At 33.5% G+C, this 16,179-nt stretch overlaps 1 protein-coding gene across 1 annotated transcript; it reads right to left on the bottom strand.

The window, feature by feature from the left end:
* Positions 1-2,754: 2,754 nt before the first annotated feature.
* LOC139898057 (uncharacterized protein At4g06598-like) lies at positions 2,755-6,341 on the bottom strand. Its single transcript, XM_071880761.1, has 4 exons — positions 6,139-6,341; positions 4,189-4,896; positions 3,587-3,789; positions 2,755-3,321 (listed from the first exon to the last, which is right to left on the bottom strand). The coding sequence occupies exons 2-4, from the start codon at positions 4,878-4,880 to the stop codon at positions 3,113-3,115; spliced, it is 1,104 nt and encodes a 367-aa protein (XP_071736862.1). The 5' UTR covers positions 4,881-4,896; positions 6,139-6,341; the 3' UTR covers positions 2,755-3,112.
* Between the last annotated feature and the right edge of the window lie 9,838 nt (positions 6,342-16,179).

The raw sequence follows: 16,179 nt of genomic DNA, 5'->3' as shown, positions 1-16,179 counted from the left end.
ACATGGTTCACTTATTTTCGCAGCCTGACTTCGTTCAGGACATGATGCGGCGTTTCTTTGCGGGTTTAAAAGGGGATCCTGTTAAACCACCTTTCGAGCTACCGACTACTTTTGACAAATTTCCTCCGCACATAACTGCATATCCGTTTCCAGCAGCACCAAAGATACCTGGTACGCTAGGTACTTACAATGGTTTGTCCGATCCGGATGACTTTTTACAGCGCTTTGAGGGTGCAATGCGCACTCAAGGTTGGGTGGATCCGGTTGCGTGCCAAATATTTCCAATGACCTTGCAGGGCATTGCTCGCGAATGGTTCAATAAACTCCCGGCGGGCAGTATTGCCGGATTCATGGATCTGCGAACAAAGTTTTTATTGCAGTATCAGAATCAAAGACCACGCAAGCGCACTCACATTGAATGCCATGATATTACGCAGAAATCCAAGGAATCTTTGGGAGAGTATCTCACAAGGTATACTAATGAATGTTTGCGCATTCCAGATCTCAAGCCAGAACAACAGATATCAGGACTCATACATGGCATCAATTCAGAACGGCACCCAACGCTAGTCAAGCGTTTGCGTCATACGGTGCCAACAACTTACGCTGAGGCGCTTAAAGAATGTCACGATTATATGCGGAGTGGCGAAGATAACGATGTTCCCACAAGCAGCTCGCGAAATGAAAAAAAGGATGATGATGACTGCTCACGAGATCAAAACCGCGGAAATAATTCTCGCGGGCGTTACCATAGTGGCGGTCCTATCAGAAGTGAAAAGGGGAGATCTAATGGCAATTATCGAAGCAATAATCAGCGCGGCATCAACAATCAGAACTATGCGCTTCTTAAAAGCTTATCCAAAACGCTCAAAGAAATTTTGGCGACGGAGCCAGTATGCGCGACCTTTGCGGTCCCAACTCCGCTTACAGAATTTGGTAAACGGGATAAGACAAAGTATTGTGAATTTCAACCAATGAATACTAAACATCAACATATAAAAATTCATGTTTTGAGACTAGATAATGAAAGGGAGAGGTTCAGTTGATCAAGTATCTGGAACCTTGACAAAGACTACTATTAATATAAGACATAAATTCTTATGCATTTAATAACACAACTATTATATCATAATTCATATACATTCTCAACTTTTTTTTCAATTATTGTTGTTACTACACAGCTAGCTCTTGTCTTTTAATTCGTCTATGTAATATGTAACGTAAATGTAATATGTACGCTTATATATAATTACGGAGTATACAATAAACATAACAAGATATCTTAGTATATGTTTGGGGTGACCAGAGAAAAGGGTCGAAAACGATCAGGAATAACACGATTAGGTTGCGTGCATCTGATAAAAGAAATACTTATCACCTCTTATCCTCCCCAGGTAGTCTGAACAAATAAAATATTACTATCTATTTATATACATAAAATAAATATTTGTATATATTATATATTAAGGGTGAGAGGTAAATGTATATAAACTTACCTACTTTTTAAGCTAATAGTATAACCTTAATGCGCCCTATAATGCCCTCGTGATTGTGCGCCCTATATAATTTACGAGATTTTGTGTGTGTGTGTGTGTGTGTCCTAAATTAGTGGTTGTGTGTCGTGTTTTGTCTAGCTCCTTGCTAGTTTTTATCTCGCGTAATTGGTTATTCTTAATAATATAAATTTGCTTGCCTTTCAAAAAAAAAAAAAAAAAAAAATAGTATAACCTTTATGTTATCTAAATGAAGCTTCCCAATGCTATTTTGCTTAACCTTGAATATTTTCTTCTTGCTTAGCGTAGTTTATCGACTATCCATCCTACATTGTTTATTTTAAGCCCATCTTAGTCACTTACTTTACTTTAGCATTTTACTTGCTTGTTTGATTCTCTACAAAGTTTGAAGCAATAAATTAAATTTAAAAGTAAATAAAAACAATATTTCCTAATAGCAAATTAGTAGTTTTCGATTACACTTCACATTGTGTTACCTAAATGGTTCTTCGATGAGAAGTCAAACACAATTCACCCATAACTGATTTCTATGGCTCGTTCAAGACTGTTTGGCGATAACAGGGGACTATTTGTACGTCAACCAATTTGGATCGCCAGTAGCAAAGGTCACATACAAATAGTCCCCTGTTATCTTATCGTGAATGATGAAGTGTCTTTCCTAGCAGAGATTGGTTCACCATGTAAAATGAAAAGTAACATTTGTATAGATGGATGTAATTTTATTTTTATTTTTCTGGGTAGAAAGGTGAATGAAAAAAGAAAAAGATTATATTCATGTCGAGTTTTGTGTAATGTGTAGCACATGGAAGACTGGAAAGATCTTCATGTAACATATGTTGACAAGAACACATGGGAATCACTTGTACTAAATTAATTAATTACACCTGTTTTGTTTAATCACATCTTAACTTTATTCGATCCATCACTTTATATAAGGTAATACAGTAATTTTTTTAAAACAATACTCCGTATATATTAATCAAAATTGTACTAGGGAAGTTGGTTTAAGTTCACAGGAACATATGAACCGTCCAGACCGACTCTAAACACATGTAATTGTGTGTAAGTTTTAAACCACTTGAACGTTCATTCACATAAAAACATGTGATTACTATAAAATCACATGTGATCAGTCTAACTGAACCATACCTGAATGTACGTGAGTAGGCATCCGTTTTGCTCAACGTTTAATGTGCAACAAGGTAGAGGGGTTGCTCAACGTTTACTGTGCAACAAGGTACATGGGCAGCAAACGTAAAATTCATTAACATGAACAAATAAGAGAGACTTATTGAGAATAACGAGTCTTATTACAATGAAATTGTAATTACATCATTAAGATGAGATGAGTAAACAAGTTTTCGATAACAAAATTATCGATCAAACACAAAGAAACCAAGGGGAAAATGAAGCTTTATATCAATTTTCCCAAGTTTCCACCTCCGGTGAGTTCCCAACTGGAAAATATTAATGTTTCCGGGAAAATAACTACCAGGTGCAAGTAAGATTATGCTAACTTTAGATTATATAGTAGCCAACAAACGTAACCCAAAAAAAGGAATAATTGTTTTCAGATGTAGTTGAAATATTTATTTTTTTTAGGTACGGGGTTGGCTAGAAACAGGATCACGCACAGGGCTAGAGTCTTTATTTTTCAAAGAAAGGTTTGAAAATTGGAAATCGAGTCTATCACGACTGGCGGTTCGCCGGTGACTTTGTGGCGGCTGTTGTGGTGGTGGTGGTGGTTGTTGTTGCTGATACAAGGCCCGCAGTCGACCAAACTCTCTCTCCAAAACTTCATGTTCCACTAAAAAAATACATAATTTAGTTAACCATATTTAAGTTTAACTAAATTTGTAAAAAAAAAAAAAAAAAAAAAAAAAAGTTTACAATTCAGGACAAGATGTATTCCAAAGTCAACCTGAACAAACTAGTTTGGGTCGATAAAAAAAGTTACCTGCTTTGACCATTACCCAACTGGTCTGCACCAGCCCATTTTTGTCACCTCAAGGATATAAGTATGAAATATCAAGAAAAAAACAAACTACTAGATAATGCATATGGAAACTTACAACGTTTGATGAGTTGCTCTTGAGCCAAATTATCCAAGCGTTGTTTGAGTGCCTTGTTCTCCATTCCCAGAATAAGACTTTGCTGGTTTAGAAATTCCATTTCAGCCGAAACCTCACAACCTTCTGCTCGTAAAGCCTGTACACTCCTCTCCAGCTCAGCAATATACTGAAGTTTCCTCACTCGCGAACGTTGTGCAAATTGCCTGTATTATACACTTATTAAATTTCTAAATTTAAGAATAGATTAATTATTCTATATGTTGACTTGTTACTAAGGGCAGATTATGCTAAATAACTTTTGGGTTTGTCTAACGTGTGCCCTAAGGGCACATGATAACACTATTATTACATAAAGGTTTCTAGTTGTAATTAAATGTATAATTACATGTTAGATAACTCCATAACTTTTTAGTTTTACTTAACAACTTGAAAATTAAATGTATAATAATTGTGGCTCTTTTCAAAGCATGAAAATATTGTTCAACTATCAACGTATTTACAGGTCAAGTTATGTTTCTTAATCTTACGATATAGTGGATCATAACCAATAACAGCAATACAAATTTCAAATTCCCAAATGAACAAAAGAAGAGAATCCTTACTGCTTGGCACGTTTCGTATCTGTTTCTGACATGTTATTCAAAGAATCATTTCTTTCAAAAGATGGGTTTGCATCTTGAGTACGAGCGTCGCCCGAACGCTGTGGGCCCGCATCAGCTGCTTCTTTCTTTTCGGTTACTGAACCAATTCCATTAAGGTCTTGTGTAGCACCTAACGATACAGATCTTCGAAGACCCAAATTGTCTACAGAAGATGCCATACCACTAGAATGTGCATTTTGTGCACGTGCTCTATTATTTATAACGGAATTCTGTTCACCATAAAACGGCATATTTCGAGCATCTTTATAAAGTAAATCTTGATTTGCCCATGAAGGATTAACGGTAGTCAAGTTTCTTATTTGGTGTTCGTTTTTCACCGCATTGGCGGCTTCCAAGTACGTAAAAGAGTCGCTCGACGAACGTCGATGGCCTCGTTGTACGGGTGATTCTGGTTCATTTAGAAGTTCATCTAGCCACGAAGGTTGTTCTTCAATTAAAAGGCTTTCAGATGAAGCCCGCTGATGGAGTGAATTTCCATTTCTGTCCTTAGGCGTTACTTTTGGCCCAATTGCAGCATTTGAAATATAATCGGCACCATATGACGTTGGAAATGGACATTTAGGGGGGAGTAAAGAGTTCCGTCCATTATACATCATATTTCTTGTCGTTGCTGAACCTTTAGAATTTGCCATATCTTAATATCAAACCCTGCCAAACGAAGAAAGCCAAATCCAAATGAATACACATAAACGTATCTTCGATACTATTCGTATTAGGTTCATCCACATAGAATCACGTTTCTCAAATAACCTCTAATACACAATTTATAATGAAAAAAGTACACACCAACGTAAGCACTGTTGTAAAGTCGGCCGACGCCGGCTGACGCGTCGGTTTGGGGACTATCACGTCCCGAGTCGCCCAAAAGGCCTTAAAAGTCGGTCAACATTAAAAATTCAGTCTGACTCAAGCTAAGTCGGGGCTAAGTCGGGTTGAGCCGGTCAAAGTCAAATTTAGCTCAAAAAATTATATTTTTTAAATTTAGATATTGTGCCATATATCTATGTTTGAAATATTTATGTTTAATGATTCATCAATTTATGTGTAATATATATATATATGTTTAATTTATTTATTACTAAAAGTCAATGTTGGTCAACGAAGGACTCGTCCCCGACTTGACCGACTCGTCCCTCCAAAGTCCCGACCAACTCGTCCACGACTTGCGACTTATACAACCTTGAACATAAGGCTTCAAAATTTCAGCTAGAGCCGGAGTTGGTTAATCATTAATGACTTAATGTGTTCAACTTGGTCATGATCGAAAAGGCCTTATTCAACTTCATCATTGATCAACCTACCTTGACTTCAATACAACAGCAATACCCAACCTACCTTGACTTCATCATCTACAAAAAATTGAATAGGGAATGTGTTTCGGTTTGCTCGTTCACACCTTAAAGCCAATAAGAGTAAAGTGCTAAGTGCTTAACAAATTATTCTTAATTGAGGGAAATTTAAAATTCAGGCTGGTCTGATTTGACAGCATGATTTAACTAATCTTAATCCCAGCAACACTGGCTAATTCACATAAAGTACTCATCTTTTTCATGCATCTTATATGGCCAGAAGGATGAAGTGGTGTTACCATTAAGTCCAAGATATACTATGAATCTATAACTATAATATTAACTATACTATAGTATAGTCCTACCAGCTAAAAGATATTTCATAATAAACCCTAAATAAAAAATCATATATCACTGACAAATTTCACATGTTCACTTTAGAATCAGTGATGATTTGTGCCTTTTTCAATCGTTCAATTAACTAAGCTATAATCTTGAATTCATTATAAAGATTACAGAACATCTATAAGCATCGAAATTAAGCATCACCAAACGTAATAAAAGGGTACCGAAACATTTAATCGTTGAAATTGAGTTTTACCTTGAAATTTATGCAGCGACGATCTTCAATTGCAATGTGTTAACATGAGAAACTAAATTATGAATCGAATTAAGGGTTTCAATTATTAGGGTTTTCTTGATCTCGAATAACACCTTTTGCCCCCCCTTTTTTTATTGCGTTTGTTTGTGCTGTCTTTGGAATCTTTTGTTGAGGTGGCTTTGGGTTGTTTTGTTGGTTGATGAATCAATACATTCATGAAGGCCCAATTGGATATTCGTAGTCTTACTTGTTTTATTTTATTTTTCATTTTTTTCGGCGTAAAAACGATAAAAGTTATATAACCAAAAAGGAAGTTTATCAAAAAGAAAAACCTCCTTAAACGTACAAGATACAAACTATGGAGAGAAACTAAACCAACAACCTAACCAAAGCTCACAACATTAACACAATACCACCACCAATCATAATCTAAAATACCGCAAACAAACTATACCTATGAGGCTTTGTTCCCAAGTTTAATTTTAGAGAGAAGAAAAATGAAGTGAAAAGAATGTTTAAAGATTTGATGTTCCTGAGTTTTAGTTTGGAGAGAAAAAAAGAGATTATTCAGTATAATTTTTCTTAAATAGGAGAATTGTCTACTTTTTTTAAAAAAAAAAAAAAAAAAAAAAATAATGTTAAGTTTATAGAGTAAACTTAACATTAAATGAAAGCAAAAATTGAGTCACCATATTTCAAAAATACTTGTGATAACCATCCATTTCTTAATATCACCACCATTCAAGCCATTGATATGTTAAGGTTACCACTATCACTTAAAAAAAAAAAAAAAAAAAAAAAAATTATAGAGTAAAGTTAACATTAAATGAAAGCAAAAACTGAGTCATCATATTTAAAAAATAATGATCATAACCATCCATTCCTTAATATACCAGCATTCAAGCCATTGATTTAAGATTACCACTATCCCTCAACAATCATTTAATTTGTAGTTAATATTACGTAAATACCTTTACTTGAAAAAGTAAAAATACGATGAAATATCTACTATGTATAGGTACATTCATATTCGGCATAAAACCCCGACTTAAAATTCTTCATCCGACTAATCTAATCCGATACTATACTCCAAGTCGTTCAAGTTAAAGATTCGTATCCATTTATCTATTAGTCATATCGACTAACCCTTTGATTAACACTTCGGACCAGTGAGTTTTGTTGTGAGTCAAATTAGGATTTAGAAATTCATGCAATCACGATTTACAGCCTGTTTGGTAGCGATTAATCTCAATATTAACTTTGCAACGATATCATCATTTAGTTATCGATTAATCTGGTGCAAGTATGCAATGTTTTTTTTATCATATTTATAAAATTATTTATTCTTGTTATTTTGAAATAGATTCTTATTGCTGGTATATATCAAATATTATAAGAAAATTAATCGATTTTGAACATATTGGATTGAAGGTAATAAACATGTGTTTACAAATTTATATGTGTTGGTGTTGTGTTATACTGTGTTCTTGATTATTGACTTAATATTATTAGATTGAAGGACGATGTAAATAGACCGGTGAGTTGGTACCACATTAAGAGAAAGTAAAATTTGAGTCACCCTCTTAGAAAAATAATAATCCTAGGCATCCATTCCTTAAAATCGCCAGGTTTCAAGCCAATGATATGTTAAAGTCACCATTATCACTCAATAACCATTCAGGCTGTATAACATCTTGTAGACAATATTACGTAAATACCATTAATTGAAAACTAAAACTACAATGAAATCTCCTCTATGAATACGTACATTTATAATCGACGGGAAAAAAATCGACTTAATTTTCTTCCACTCACTAATCTCATCTGATAATATACTCCCATCCGTTTAGGTTAAAGAGTCATTTCCATTTATCTATTAGTCATATCAACTAACCTTTTATTAGCACTTATGACTGGCGATTTTTGTTGTAGGCCGAATTAGGGTCTTGAAATTCATGCAGTTACGATTTACAACCTGCTTGGCAACAATTAATCAACCTTCAATCCAGATTTAGCAACGATTTCAACTTTCAGTTATCGATTAATCTGGTGTAAGTATGCATTGTTTTTGTAACGACCCGACTTTTTCGACTTATAATTATATTTTATACTTTCATGAAACTGCGTATTTGTGCGTACTGAGTTAGATTACATTCTGGGATCATAATTCATGTTAATTACTTTCGTTAATATTTTAAAATGTGTTATTAAGTGCTTAATCCCTTAACTTGATCCTCGAATGCTTTTATGACCATTAGTGTCACTTGTTGTTTAAAACACGCTACGTACTTGGTACACGTTAAACTTTTGTCATAATTGGAGCGTTATGACTACTTAATCATAATTATTATTTATTAATGACAATAACTTGGCTTGACGATTTCTTAATTACGCTTAGTGTTTACTAATGCACACTAGTTAGTATTAGTGGGCTTAACACCTTAATGGACTTAGCTTATTAAAGGCTCACCCTAGTCAAGATTAATGGACTAGTTTAGTGGGCTAGTTAATGAACTAGTTAGCTCATTTAATTAAAGACTAACCCATGTAAGTATTAAGACAAAATCCCTCATGCATGTTTATGTACTATACTTACAACATTTAACCTCACATACCATGCCATCCAACATGCTAGCATCACCTTCTACCACCCCCGCAAAGCAAATGGTCCCCCCATCACCACCATGGTGACCTTCGGCCACCACTCCCACCATCACCACTTTATATTTTTTTTCTTTTTCTTTCTTTGTTAAATATACACACTTCATTCATTTTCTCAAACACACACTTCTCTCTACATTCTCACTCTAGAATTCTCTCTCAAATTATAAGCTTCTAGAATAATTTTTCTTTCTTTTTCTTCCTTATTCACGAAATCATCATCATTATTGTTCAAGGATTCAAGTTTTGTGACTTGAATCTTCATATATCTTGTAGATTCAAACTTTGATTTGAAAGTCTTCAAGAACATGAAGGATTCAAGCTTTTTAGCTTTAAATCTTCATTACCTTGTTAGATCTAAGTTTTATAACTTAAGATCTCTTTATTTATGTTAAAAGATCATAACTTATGTTTATGACCTTCATGTAACTTGTAAATCTAACTTTTTACTTTAAAGATCTTCAAGAACATTAGAAATCCAAGCTTTCTAGCTTGAAGTTTCTACCAAAAGTTGGTTAAACGATCAAGTTTATAAACTTATGATCTTCTTTAATTTGTTGTACTTTAAATTTGTAACTTGTGTTTTCATTTAACAAAGATACAAGCTTACTAGCTTGAAGTCTCGTAAGTGTTGTTAAGAAATCCAAACTTTCTAGCTTAGGGTTTCATTATTATGTTTGATCTAAGTTATGTAATTTATGGTCATCTAACTTGTTTAAACAAAGGCTCATTAGCTTATGTCCATCCTACTTTGCAAAATCTAAGTTTCATAACTTAAGGTTTTGTAAAAGTAGAAAGTCTAAGTTCTATGACTTAGGGTTTCACCAAGAATATAAGATCTAGACTTTCTAGTCTAAGGTCTTCAATATTTAGCTAAGATCTAAGTTCTATAACTTAAGGTCTTACTTATTTAGTTTGAATTAAAGTTTATAGCTTAATAGAACTTGTACTTCTGTCGAAACTAAGAACTTGATGTAACTTTGGTTCATCATCTTGCTCAAACTCTCAAATGAGTTGTATTTCTTTTCTTAGTCTTGACATTGTGTGTTGATGGTTAAACCTTGGTTAAAGTGATGCTAAAACATCAAGAGTTGTACACTTGAGGCTTATACGCATCAAGGATGAGAACCGCAATGAGCATCAAACACCAAGAAACCCACCGGAGCACTTGTTTTATGTTTTTCAGGGTCTGATCAGACTCCTGGGGCTTCTGGAAAGTTCATTACCAGATAGTTCGGTTTGATTAGAGGACTTTTTGTTTAAGACTCGCCTAAATCCGATATACGGTTTAGGATTTATAGCCTTCCGAAAATCACTACGCCTTCGTAACGACGTGCTGAAATTTATGACCTACTCGCGCTTGAACCATCACCACGGTCAAACAACATCGAGTTAGGATCTGAAAATTGGATAGCGGTAAGAGGACTCACATACGGAGCCTTGGCCACTGGCCGCGCGTCATTTCAGTTTGTATTGAGGCCGTAGTAGTTGATCGAATTCAGCCTTTCGTTTAGACCTCTATTCTTGTTGAAAACTTACTTTATCTTTTACGTATGATGATGATGATGATGATGATGATACTTAAGACTTAACTTATTTACTTATAAACTTTTGGGGAAGATTTACTGACTTAGTAACCTTTGACTTAGGTTGAGGACCTTTCGGACCGACTTACTACTTGCTTACTTTTTCGTATCGACTTTACCGCACATTCACTGTGAGTTATAGCTCCCTTTTTACTTTAACTATTTTTGGGACTGAGAATACATGTGCTTTTTATGTTTTAACATACTAGACATGAGTACTTTAACTTTATATATGTGTGGGTGACATAACGGCACAAATTTTCCCCTTAGCTCGGTAACGTTTAACTATTGGTTGATGAACCGGTAGACGCGAATCTTAGATATGGATCCATAGGGTTTGACATTCGCACTCGGGCTAGTCGCGATAGCATTTAACGGGTGTTTAATACTTTGTCTATTTTAACGCACTCGCCAAGTGTACTTTTAGGGGGTGATATATTATTTTAAGTTAAGTTAGTTACCAAGTGCCCACGGTTAAACATATACTTTTCATACTGCTTTGAATACGAAATCTCGTGGTCTACATTACATTATTGTTTACAATAAAACTATAGCTCACCAACATTCGTTTTGATGTTTTAAAGCATGTTATTTCTCAGGTGCTTAGATGAAATTGCTTCCGCTGTATTAGACTTGCTGTGTTAGACTTCCGCTGCATTACTAGAGATGTCTCAATCATGGAACTTTTTACTTTGCATTCGTTACTTATGTTTTATTCGAACCATGGTTTGTAATGACCTAAGTGTCACGTACTTTCGCTAATGCTTGCTATTCGTAGAAGCACGCTACTTTTGTAAAACATTTGACGTTGGTAAAAAACGTTATCTTTTCATGAATGCAAAACTTATTTTAAAACAGCATATAGTATGTTACCGTGTAATGGATCTGTTGTTGATGATCCGTACATGATGGTTTTGGACGGGTCATCACATTTGGTATCAGAGCATCGGTTGTAGAGAATTAGGTTGCATTAGTGTGTCTTGACCGAGTCGAGTAAGATTCACTAATAGGACCAATCTACAACTTGATCGTTTACTTGTTTCTGCGAAACTATTACATGCTACTGCTTACTATTACTGTTATATGATATTGCTGTATTAGACTTGCTGTGTTAGACTTCCGCTGCATTACTAGAGATGTCTCAATCATGGAACTTTTTACTTTGCATTCAAAGTGTCACGTACTTTCGCTAATGCTTTTTATTCGTAGAAGCACGCTACTTTTGTAAAACATTTGACGTTGGTAAAAAAAGTTATCTTTTCATGAATGCAAAACTTGTTTTAAAACAACATATAGTATGTTACCGTGTAATGGACCTGTTGTTGATGATCCATACATGATGGTTTCGGACGGGTCATCACATTTGGTATCAGAGCATCGGTTGTAGGGAATTAGGTTGCATTAGTGTGTCTTGACCGAGTCGAGTAGGATTCACTAATATGACCAATCTACAACTTGATCGTTTACTTGTTTCTGCGGAACTATTACATGCTACGGGGAATGTGTTACTTGGGATGTTACAGATGGTATCAGAGCCAGGCTCCGGACCAAACGTGCACAGCGAGGACGCTGTGTCCCATTAGAGGGGATGATTGTAACATTTGTGTTACATCTGTGTTACATCCGTCCCACATCGGTTGGAGAGGGGAACGAAGCATGCCTTATAAGGGTGTGGAGACCTTTCCTAGCATGACGCGTTTTGGGACCACAAGCGCAGCAGATCCTATGAGAACTCTGCAGTTAAGCGTGCTCAGGCGAGAGCACTACCAGGATGGGTGACCTCCTGGGAAAGTGCTCGTCGTGTTTGGTCGCCGAGAAAAATCTGTGCGTCTACGGGCAAAGCGAACAATATCATGCTACGGGGAACGTGTTACCTAGGATGTTAAAGAGCATCGGTTGTAGGGAATACACAGTTTCTATGACATTATTAATAGTTGATTAATGGATTTTGACTTAAGTCGAAATTTTTGTTTGAAAGATAGATGACGAGAGGAACAACCACTGCAGCGCAAATTGAGGAAATGATAGCTGCTCGAGTGGCCATAGCTATAACGAATGCCAGCACTGCACAAACTTTGCTGGCTAATGAAACGACCCGTCCATATTACTATAAACGCAGTACGTTATTCATTGGTCCCATAGCGAGGTATTTGACCTCTATATGATACGTTTTAGAAAAATATTGCATTCATTTCATAAAAAGCACACCATTATTATACATAATGCATGTTTTAAACAAGTGGCCGATTATTTAAGAAATATTCCCCATGATACATCGGTTTCGAAATACTACACACGTGACATAACAATCGAATATAATACATGACAAAGGTTTTATTGAATGCAACACTTCATTTAAACAAAAGCATGAGACTCCATGCACAGCTTGCTCAGATAATGCAACAGCGGAAGACTTTCTTAAGGACCTGAGAATAAACATGCTTAAACAGTCAACACAAAGGTTGGTGAGATATATAGGTTTAGAATCGATATAAATATAGACCACAAGATTTTCATAGTTATAAATATATGTACACTCGCAAGTGTATAAAACTATTCTATAAGTTGTTGAGCGCTTCAGTAACCATACTTAACCATTAATGTGGAATATTCCCTTTATTATGAAATCTCCCTACACTGTACCAAGTGTAGTAAAAACAAAGTACTATGCAACCATTTACGATACTAGAGCGACTAGCCCGGTTGGGGTTGTCAAACCCGATAGATCTATCAATAGGATTCGCGCTTACATGTTCTTACAACATGTAAATATTAGTTACCAAGCTATTAGGGAAGATATGCAAGGTGGTACAACTCAACGTAGAATATATTTTAAGTACTTGTTTCCATGGCGTAAAACATAAAATGGATGTATTCTCATCTCAAAATATTTGCAGAGTTTAAAAATGGGACTATATACTCACGGTAGTAAAAGTATATTAATAATAAGTTTTTAACTTATTAAAAATATGGTCGTCGTCCTTGGATTCACGAACATATAATAATAATAACGATTCAGATAATAATGCATGTGAACAAAATCAATATAGCAAGTTTATATCATATATTCAATCACATGTGATTGTTTAAGTTTATATTTTCAATCACATGTGATTATTTATATTTTCAATCACATGTGATTATTTAAGTTTATATTTTCAATCACATGTGATTATTTATATTTTCAATCACATGTGATTATTTAAGATTATATTTTCAATCACATGTGATTATTTAAGTTGTCAAGTTTAGTAGTCCAAAATAGTCCGAAAAGTCCAACAGTCTAACAGTCCAATAATCGGTATATATATATATATATATATATATATATATATATATATATATATATATATATATATATATATATATATATATAATCTTAGAATTATCCCACGGTGTATTGTGTACGTATTGTCTTGCATCAATCCAGAGACGTATTGTATACGTATTGTCTTATAATTAACTAAGACGTATTGTGTACGTATTGTCTTAGGATTTATCAAAACGTATTGTGCACGTATTGTCATGGAACGTACCAAGATTATTATATATATACAATCTCGAAATTAATCAAGATTATAATATTTTGTTATACTAATGATAACATGTCCAAATATATATAGGATATAGGAAAAGTTAACAAGGATATGGTTAATATAGTTTTTATAATATAAATTTCGTCCATACCACGTTAATTTTAGCAGGTATTGTTTTGCTCGCCAAATATTCATTACAACTCCGTTTAAAGTGAATCAAATTGCTATGGATTCCTTAAGAAGTCAATTTTACAAAAACAATTCTAAAAGTTCATCCCAAGTAGTAATTTTTAGAGTTTTACCCTCTTTTTGTGTCGGTGGACAGATTTGGAAAAATCCCGGCATCCACCCAATATATGATTTTTGATAAAATACTTCCACTTTGTCTAAAATCATGAAAAAAATACTGGAAGTCTTATTTACATATATTAACATATTTCCAAAGTCTTAGCCTCGAACTCAAAGTCTAAGATAGGTTTTTAATTCCCAACCCAAAACAGCCCGCTTTTTACTGAATGGAGATTAAATGATATATGTTAAGTTTCAAGGTATTCTTCATATGTACAAGTTATAAGTTCTTATATTAACTTAATATAACATCATAATACATATAAATAAGTGTTATTAGAGTTAAGTTAGAAAGATTAGATTAGTTTTTCAAACAAGTTTAGAATCAACTAAACTATGTTCTGGTTTATAAACTCTTATATAGATAGCTATAAACATATGAATTGAACAAGAGTTGAAGTAGAGTTTTTACCTCAAGTTTAGAATGTAAAGTTGCTGGAAAGAAGTAGTAGAACAAAACTTGAGAGAGTTCTTGCAAGTGTGTGTGAAAATTGGAAGTAAAATTTGGAAAATGAATGTGTAAAAATGAGTTAGAAATGGTGCTTATTTATAGGCTTGAAAATTTGGCTTTTAGTGAAAATATCTAAGATAAGTTAAAATGTATTAAGTCATGGATGACATATTAAATTTATTAGGTCATGGATGACATATTACACAAATAATTACATATTTCTATTGGTATATACCAATAGTAAATACTTCTAGAAGCTGTGTATAATACGGGTAAAAATACCGTATGAATGCGAGTAGAATTCTTGAGAAAATTGAACAGAAATACGAGTATAGCTATCCTTTATATGTATTGGTATATTATAAAGTGTATTAAATACTTGTAAGGATGTATTTACACTCGTAATACATTATATGTAAATACATTTTAACATAAGTTAATTACGTCGTTTAAATAGTAACATATATATTGTTCAAAAACTCTTTAAATTAGTAGTATGAAAATATATATACAATACTTTGTTAATATACTTAATGAGATATTTAATTATCATATTTTCAAGTTAAATATATATAAATCCATATATATACGCAATAATTAAACAATTAAACAATTAAATCAAGTTATGACGTTCGTGAATCGTCGGAATAAAAGGGTGAACAAAAGCTTGTGTAAAACTCTTTCCGGAGGTTCAAGATTTATTAAAAATTCATTGCTTATCAAGTAGAAATTATATAAAGATTAAGTTTAAATTTGGTCGGAAATTTTCAGGTCGTCACAGTTAATCAAAATATTCAGAATGGGTGCACTTACAAAGAATTTTAGAGTTGCAAGCCACACAATTTCAGTGGAACGGAAGGGCCAGTCGGGTTAACAAGATGGTTTGAAAAGTTAGAATCGGTATTTCGTGTTTGCAACTGCTCTGACGCGAACAGAACCAAGTTAGCATCCTGCACACTGTCAGATGGAGCTCTGACATGGTGGAACACACTCGCCCAGGCTCAGGGAATTGATGAAGCATATGCAACACTATAACAACCCGAAAATTTTCGATAAAATTTAAACCTAACTTTTATCAAATACCGACAATTCACGAACAATTATTTGTAAATAATTACGCATTAATTTGATATGTTAATATTAATATTATTAATATCTTTTTTAAACAATATTATTATTATTATTTTCAAAATTTTATTACTATCCATCATTTATTATTATATGATTATTAATATCATTAACCTAATCTATATTATTATTATTATTATTAGTATTATCATTATTAGTATCATCATTACTAATATTATTATTATTGTTATACTTATTAATTATCATATTATTCTTAAAAGTATTATTATTAATATTATAAATATTATTATTATTAATATTAAAAGTATTATTATTATTATTATTATTAATATTACTATTAATATTATTATTAATATAATTATTAGTATTA

The sequence above is a fragment of the Rutidosis leptorrhynchoides genome, chromosome 3, assembly GCF_046630445.1.
Source record: "Rutidosis leptorrhynchoides isolate AG116_Rl617_1_P2 chromosome 3, CSIRO_AGI_Rlap_v1, whole genome shotgun sequence".
NCBI classification, from domain to species: Eukaryota; Viridiplantae; Streptophyta; class Magnoliopsida; order Asterales; family Asteraceae; genus Rutidosis; species Rutidosis leptorrhynchoides.
The sequence above is the reverse complement of the archived record's forward strand: the minus strand, read 5'-3'. Positions and strand labels throughout refer to the sequence as shown.